An 8,780-nucleotide genomic window follows, 5' to 3' on the forward strand; every position below is an offset into this window, starting at 1 on the left:
GAATGGACTCTCTGTGTCCTGATTCTTTGTTACCAGATCCCAGTTGAGTTCTGGGGATGATATGTCCACTTGGCATAGCCGGGTCCACCAGGGCCGTATACACACACTCTAGCTTCAAGGGAGCTTCAGAAAGAAAATCGTAGTCTCCACCATTCTCACTTCATAGTGGAGGGCGCTCTGCCTCCCGCCAGACTTATTAGATGGAGGATTCCGAAAATATAGAAAGGTTTCAAATTCTGAGCAGTCAGGAAACTCCACAAAATGCGTGCTATATCTGATTTGACCTCAAGTCTAAAAGTAGCCCATCAATCACTCTCATATCAGCTTGTTTTCATCATAGCACTTATCACTACTGAATATATTCTTATTTTATTTGTATTATTGTTTATTATCTATCTCCTGCTAGAATGTAAGTACCATGAGAGTAAGGAACTTGCCTATTTCATTCACCGCTGCATTCCCTGGGCTTAGAATAGTACCTGACATAATAACAGAAGCTTCTTTTGCTCATTTCTTAAATAAATAAATGAATGAATAAATGTAAAGCATTTAGCACAATTCCTGGTATATAGTAAGTGAATTATATTAGCCAATTTACTATTTCTTAGCAGATAAATTACTTATATTATTTTTCAAATAAAATTTAAAAATTTTGTACTATGTTATTTAATTTGACCCTCCCAGCAGTCTTCCAAAGAAAAAGGTGTTGGGGGGGGGGGAGAATGAGCCTTTTTCTGCTGAGGTGTACATGGCTTCAGTGTTTGTTCCTGTGCTTCCTGTATCTGTGAGTCACAGGAATGAGTGCTTACTTGGGGAAATTAAGAGACTTGATCCAAGCCACATAACTGGTCTTACTTAGTACCAGATATACTTGCTGAGTTTGGTGTTCTTTCCATTATAATAAGCCTCACCTATATTCTTGGTAATTATGGGGGAAATGACTGTTGTTTTGGCTTTGATCATTATTCACAAACCAGGGCCATAAACACAGTTGCAGGCCAGTGTTTAGTTTCTGTCAGTTTGTTCAAATTCACATTTTTAACTTGCTGGCCCGACAGAAGCCCTCGTGCTTACAGGTTTTGTGATCTTAAATAGTGCCAGTGACTTCCATCCTTGGTGATGCTCAGTAAGATGCAATGCTGGATGGCTTCCACATCGTAAGGAAAGTTTTTATCCTTTTAAGAGCTTATGATCCCAGAATAGATCGTGGAGGCATAAGCTCCAAAGAACTCTGGCTAAATGGGAACAGCAAATCAGGCAGCAAGGTTTTTCATTGTCCTACTATGTGCCTACCACTAAAGAAAAAAAATTTCTGCAGTAACATAATGTTTATATAGTTTCCATTTGTGGTTAAATGCCAAAGGAAAAAAAAAAGTACACTCACAGATCAGATGGAGAAGGTGTGATTTCAAGAGAGTGTGTTAGGAATCTGCAAAACATTGAATTACCATATGATCCAGCAAAAAAACCTGAAAACATCCGCAAAGATAAATGCACCCCCATGTTCATAACAGTGTGTTCGTGGTGGCCAGGACATGGAAGCAACCGGAGTGTCCTATGATAGATGATTGGATAAAGAAGATGTGGTACATATATACTATAGAATATTACTTAGCCATAAGAAAAGATGAAATACTGCCATTTGCAACAGCATGGATGGACCTCAAGATAATCATGCTAAGCGAAATAAGCCAGACAGAAAAAGTTGAAAACCCCATGATATCACTCATAGGGGTTATAAAATTGAAAATAACAAACAAACATGACAAGCAAACAGAGACTCATGGACACAGACAGTGGATTAATGGTTACCAGAGAGAAGGGGGAGGGAGGAGGTAAATAGGGGTAAAGAGAGTCAAATAATTTGGTGACAGAAGGAAATCTGACTCTGGGTGGTGAACACACAGTGCAACATATATATATACAACTTTCTGTTGAATGATATACTTGAAACATTTGATTTTGTTAATGTCACCTCAATAATTTTTAATTAAAAATTTCACAAAAATGATTTAGGTGGAAAATAATAAATAAGGGGTTGGGGAGAAAGAGACCTCTTATGTGGCTCCAACGGTAGAACGAGGACCAAAAGGTAAAAATAACAGGAGACAGAAACTTTGTTTGAAAACCTAGGGCTTCATTTTTTCTCTAGTGTTTGTTTTTATTGCAAAATTAATGTGCTTTTGTGGAAAAAAATTTGAAAATGTCAAAAAGTAGAAAAAAACAATTATACAAAGGTAGCTATTATTATTTTTTTTTATTATGGTGATGTTGGTTAATGAAATCCAGTAAGTCTCAGTTGTACAAATGATCAGCAAGGCATATATATATATATATATATATATATATATATATATATATATATATATATATATATTGCATTGTGTGCTATTATTATTTTTAATATTTACTTTTTAAACATAACTGTGATAATGTTTATCGAAAGAACATCATATTATTTAAACATTTGATGTCATATAAACCTTTTTCCTTCATAAGCAGCATTTCTAATGCTGCATAATTTCACATGGCTATACATTATTTAACTCTTCTTTCACTTGAGTGGCTTTAACTTTTTTGCTTTTACAAAATCTGTGATGAATATGTTTGGGCATGGCACTCTTTTATTTTTTACATTTTGTGTTATCTTATGGTAAGTTATCAGAAATGAGATTACTAGGTCTTTCTAGCCATCAGTCGTAATACAGAAATAGGTTGCTTTGAGAGGTAGTAAGATCAAAAGCCTGCCTATCAGGATGTTGAAGTGGGAGTTCTTTTTCAGATTGGATCTTGGACAGCATTATATCTCCTGTCCACTCTTTGATTCTGTGAATCTGTTAGAGGGTTGTATGTTCTGTCTGTGATACTGATTTGGTTTGGGGGCAAGCCAAGCTGAGGGTCAGGGATTTGAAACATAATTAAAAGTTTCAGACTGGTTGTCACAGTTGCATAGTGAGCAAGTGAAACGTGATCTCCTTCTTGCTGTGTGCCCTGTTCTTATTTTCAGGATACGCTTCCATCTTCCTTCATACTCATATCCAACTCCCCATTTTCTGGTGAAGCATACACGACTCCTTCAATGTTTGTTCCAGTACTTCTGTGGTTGTGAGTCATTGTCTCCCCACCACCACCCTTTCCACCCTCCAGAGGTTCTTCATCACTGTAGAGATTAATAGAGGCTGGTGAAAGAAGAGCCATGTTGTAAATCAGAGGCAATATAGCCAGTTCACTGATTAGGCTGGTGGGCTGTTTTAGGGGTGAAATCAGGACTCCGAAGCCACCTTATTCCATCCCATAAGCTTTGATGATTTTTTTCCCCCAGGTAATTAAATGTGTGTCGTGTGGACCTGGGCTTGGCTGGAATGCTCAAGGGTCCTGAAGACCCTTCTATAGCTTCCTTCTTTTGAATCCATTAAGAGAAGATGGCAAAAGTCAACATAACTAGAGACCTCATCCGTAGGCAGATCAAGGTAAGCAGCCCATACCATCTAAACTAGAGCATGATCATGGTCTTTTCTTTCTCACAGGTTCAGTTTACATCCAAAGACACGGGTCTAGAGTCAGTGAGTTGCCTAAAGTTACATAGCTAATTAGTGGCAACTCCGGACTAGAATCAAGCAAGGCCTCTTGACTCCCGTATTCCTTTACCTAAGAACATGGAATTCATGGAGATTCCTCTGTCCAAGTGCTTGTACCTGGGCCGCTGAGATTAATAGAGGCTGGTGAAAGAAGAGCCATCCACGTGTTGTGTATGTGTGTGGGCAGGAGGAGAGCAGCAGGAGTAAATATAGTTTCTTCCTGTTGCTCCAGCTGCTAAGTCGAACATGTAACAGAACCTGGGAGTCTTAGGCCCAGTTCAGCTTAGACTCCCTTTTCTTTGAGTGTCTTCTGTACTAAAGCCGGCACCTGACCTCTGCAGGATATACACAGAAGACGCTCCAATACTGTGAGACGAATGGATGACTGGGCAGTCAAGTTCATTCAGTGAGGTAGCCCAGGCTTTGTCACGGAAACCCTCCTCAAAGGAGCACAGGGGTTTGATGGAAGAGGTTCAACCAAGACATGATATACTTCTCTAGTAAGAACCCCAAGCTGGGGTCAGGAGCTTAATCTCACCATTGCCCTAATTAACTACCAGTAGGACTTGACTTATTTTATCTCGTGTGCCTCCATTTTCTGTTAAGTGATGTTGTTAAGTGATGTTAAATGATGATGTTAAGATAATAATGTCTGTCTGCCTGCAGACAGATCTTGAGAATGAAATCCAAAAGAACATGAGGAAGTTCTTTGAAAAGGTTAAGTGCAAAAAAAATTTTAATTAAAAATCTTTTCAAATTGAAGTGGTGTGCAGCGTAAGCTGTGGTCACCATCTAGAACGACTGAGTGTATGCCGCTGTGTGTGCCATGTCCTCGGTGCATGTTAGTCTGTTTCGTATATTTTTCTCTGCATCCCTGAATCTGTTTGGAACTTTGTCTGTATATGGGATTTTTTTGTGATTTCATTAGACCGGTAGCCCTCAAGGGCAAGGACCATTTCCTAGAGGTGCAGAATTACGGAGTTGGAGGGACCATGCAAGTTATTTTTTTTCCTTCCTATATTCCTCACCCTATGAGTCCTAAATATCATTCCCACCCTATCCAACCTAAGTATGGAAACATTCTCTATTTTTTGTTTCCAATTTTTTATTTCCCTTTTGTCAATTTTTTTTGGTAACTCAACAAGCACAACTTAATGTTTAATTATATACCATTCTGTTATTCTCTAATTCCTGCCCAAGAATAGTGTAAGCTCCTGCAGGCCAATTTCTTATCGCTCCCGTGGTGCCTGGCTCAGTGCTGGGTATATAATAGGCACATAGTCAATCATTCTGAATTAAATCAATGAAACTACGCATTTGTTTCTGTTCCCCAGGAGCGGGGTGCCCTGAGCTTTGAGCGGCGCTACCACGTCACTGACCCCTTTATCAGACGGCTGGGCCTGGAAGCAGAGCTGCAGGTAAGAGATCCAGTTTGCCTCCCTAGATGCAGGTAGCCAGCTCTCCGTTCTCTGTCTGCAGACTCCTATTGGCATTATTCAGATCATAAACAAGTTTTTCTCTGCAGGTCAGAGCTGAAAGTTACCTCTCCTTTCCAGCAGTTTTATTAGGCAGGTAAATCTGAATCAAGATTAGTAATTGATACGGTCACACAGGAATTATTTTGTGGTGATATTATTTGCTTGGAAAGGTTGTTGAATTGCATACCACTGTTTTTACTATTGGCTTGGACAATAATGATTCTTAACTTTATACAAGAATTTAGTTTCTAATGTGTTTGCATACACATACACACATTTTCTCATGCTAGCTTCAAAGAAAGGCCGTGGGGAGGTAAGTAGGGAGTAGATATTACAAAAACAACAATAACAACAAAACAAGTTTTGAAAAACCAGGCACCTTGTCCAGTGTTGTCCTGTCTAGTCCATGGAGAGCTAGGCTTTCAGTCCAGAAGTTCCACTTTTTCACTGACACAGAGACACTCTGTTAGTTCCATCTCCTTTTCTTCGTCAAGGTCATGTTTTGAATCCAACTTTTAGTCCTCCTTTACAACTTAACGTTATCTGCTTGTTGAGTAAGAATTCTCTTTGCTTCCTTCAGGTTAGTGTTTTTAAGTGATTGTGTGGGTCTTAGAAAAAGGCTAGAAGGAAATTTATTGAATGTTAACAGTGTTATTTCAAGGTAGTGAGATTATAGATGATTGTTATAGCTTGCTTTTAAATACAAACTTATCTATTATAAAATATAACTACATTGATAGTAATATGGAAATGATAAGTAAAAATTACTTCTTAGTGCCACTGCCCTAATAAAATTCCTATTTGCATTTTGCATACTTCCTTTTATTTCCTGCATATTTTTACATAATTGTAATCATACTTCACATTGAATTTTGTATCTTTTTTAAGTTAACGCATAATAATCCTTTTCTCCATATTACTAAGTAGCCTTCACAACTTGTACTTAAAATTTTTTTCTGATTATAGAAGTGATAAATATCATAGTAGAAAATATAGAATAGACAGAAAAATGTAAAGAAGAAAACAAAATCGCTTTTAATTCTACCATCTAGAGATAAGAATTGTTAATGTTTGATACACTACCTTTGTATATTATGAAGCAGAATACCTGTTAAGAGATAGGCATTGGAACTTGGTAAATTTGGTTTCAAGTCCTGTCTTCTCCACAGCTATGTAGCCTTGTGCAAGTTACCCCTCGTTTCCTAATCAGTAAAATAGAGCAATAACTGAGAATTGTTGTGATGATTAAATGAGAAGATTTGTTTGAAGCACTTAATACAGTGGCTGGAACATAGCAAGCTAATTCAATAAAATAACGATTATGATTGTTAAGTCTTCCAGTTTTTTTTTTTTTCCATTTTTATATAAAATTTTTCCCTGTAAAATGGGGCTCATACCATTTACACCAATTGTCCCTAACCATTTTGGCACCAGGGACCTATGTTCTCAGTGCTCCTATGAGAATCTAATGCCCGATGATCTGAGGTCGAGCTGAGGCGGTGAGGCTAGAGCTGGGGAGCGGCTGCAAATACAGATGGAGCTTCGCTCACTGGCCCGCTGCTCACCTCCTGCTGTGCAGCCTGATTCCTAACAGGTCACAGACTGGACCAGTACTGGTCCATGGCACAGGGGTTGGAGAACCTTGATTTACACAGTTTGGTAAACTCTTTTATACTTTTATATCATGATTATTTTTCCATATCTCTAAAAATTCTTTGAAAACATGATTTTTTGATATATTTTATTATTTATCCTTTTTTTTTTTTTTTTTTTTTGAGTTTTTCTCTCTATTTCCTTCAGAACATAACTCAGAGTACTTCCCTGTAAGTGCAGTTGGATCTGGGGCATGGAAGATTTTATCTCCAAGGGGACATTCGGTAATGTCCAGAAACAATTTTGGTAGTCAAAAACTGGAAGGGTACAACTGGCACATAGTGGGTAGAGGCTAGGGATGCTGTTAACCATCCTACAATGCACGGGACAACGAAGAATGTACCACAGAGAATTATGGAGCCCCAAATGCCAGTCATGCTAAGGTTGAGGAACTCTGTGCTGGTGGGTGCTGAGTAGACACTGACCCCCGGCTGGCGGGGCTTCTTTTGGCTGTGCCTCCACCCAGCCCACATTATCTTTACCATCTCTTCCTGGTTTGATACCTTTGTCCAGAATGGACTTGGAAACTCTATGAATACAAAACAGGATCTCACGTATTGTTTCCCAAGGTCTGGAACTTGAAAACAATTATGTGAAGATGAACTGTTCCTAAAGGCCACCTTGCTCAGGACCTGCAGGAGCAGTGCAGAATATAGAGGGCTGTACACAGGTATAGATGTTAAAAAAAGGAGAGAGAGGCCTAGTTTAAATCTCAGCTTTGCCTCTTATGAGACTTAGAGAAGTAAGAGCAGATAGAAGACTGAGAGAAAAAATAAGTTTGGAAGAGAAACAGGTTAGACATGTTAGGTTTGGATGCCTGTTGGATAGCTGCGGAGATGTCAGGCAGGCAGTTGGTAATACTAATCGGGAGAGAGCTCTGGACCTTAGGGAGAACTCTGGAGACTTCCAGTGTCCGTGGAGCCTTCGGGAATTGAGTCCAAGACCTAGCTCTGAGGCACTCCAGCTTTCAGAAGTTGATTACAAGTTAAGGAGATTTTTTTTAAAAAAATGATCAAGAAAGAGCAGTCAGTGAAATAGAAAGGAAACAAAACGAGCAGAGTGTAAAGGCAAAGTAACGAAAGTATTTCAAGAAAGAAGGAATGGTCAGTTGTACTCAGTGCTTCTGAAGCTGTGTAAGATGAGGACAAAACGTCGACTGTGGTCTTGAACAGAGCAGTTTTATTGGAGTGGTGGCAAGAGATGCTAGATTGGAGGGTGGAGGAGTGAATTGGAGGTGAAGAAGCAACAGTAGACAACTCTCTTTTTCTTTGTTTTTGTTTTTTTTTTTTAAGAGGGTGATGGAAATAAATTTATTATAGATATCTTTCCCCAGATGAAAGGAAAGATAGGATATAAGCAGTAAAAAGAGTAAACCATAAAAGTTACCTGCTCTTGCCCCTCTACCTCTGCTTTTTACCTTTCTTCTGCTCACTCCCTGGGCAGCCGACTTGCATAGATACATCAGTGTTCTCTCTTGTTCTTTGTCTTCTGGTTGGCTTTAACCACTGGGGAGTCATTTCAGGAGATTGGAGAAATAATGACATTTTTTTTTTTTTTATTCCTTTTGCTTCCTCCCTTCAAAGTCATTTTGTTTGGTTTTGTTTTCCAGCTTTATTGAGTTATGTAGACAATTCTTGAAGAACTTTGTTTGCAAAAGGAAGCAGAAAAATGACACAGTAGCTGGAGGCGTCTGTGAGCTCAAAGGAGGATTTATAAGAATGAGAAGAAATGCTAGAGCATGTTTGTATGTTGAGGAGAGAGGGAGGGATTGCTGATATAGAAGGACAGAATAGTTGAAGGAGCAAGGACCTGGGGGAAGCTGGCAGGAATGGGATTCGGAGTGCAAGCAGGGGGCTTGGCCTTTGATGCGAGCAAAGACCTCTGTCATTGTTACAGGGTTCAGGAGGTCTGGGATCAGGAGAGAGGCATAGACTGGAATCAAAACTGGAAAGTCATTGATGTGAAGATAGCCTGTAATAGCAGTTCTCAGAATGTGGTCTGCAGACTCCTGGGGATCTCCCATGACCTTCTCAAAGGAATCTAAAGGGGTCAAACTACTTTCATAGTAATA

At 39.1% G+C, this 8,780-nt stretch overlaps 1 protein-coding gene across 2 annotated transcripts in view; it reads left to right on the top strand.

Moving 5' to 3' along the window:
* The window catches only part of WDTC1 (WD and tetratricopeptide repeats 1), a 60,185-nt gene that overhangs the window by 14,273 nt on the left and 37,132 nt on the right, over nt 1-8,780 (top strand). For both annotated transcript variants that reach the window (XM_011357686.2, XM_011357685.2), the window contains exons 2-3: nt 3,323-3,470; nt 4,913-4,996. In XM_011357686.2, the coding sequence (XP_011355988.1) occupies nt 3,423-3,470; nt 4,913-4,996 (132 nt within the window). In that variant the 5' untranslated portion in view covers nt 3,323-3,422. The remainder of the gene's footprint in view (nt 1-3,322; nt 3,471-4,912; nt 4,997-8,780) is intronic.

The sequence above is a fragment of the Pteropus vampyrus genome, unplaced genomic scaffold, assembly GCF_000151845.1.
Source record: "Pteropus vampyrus isolate Shadow unplaced genomic scaffold, Pvam_2.0 Scaffold36, whole genome shotgun sequence".
Classification (NCBI taxonomy): domain Eukaryota; kingdom Metazoa; phylum Chordata; class Mammalia; order Chiroptera; family Pteropodidae; genus Pteropus; species Pteropus vampyrus.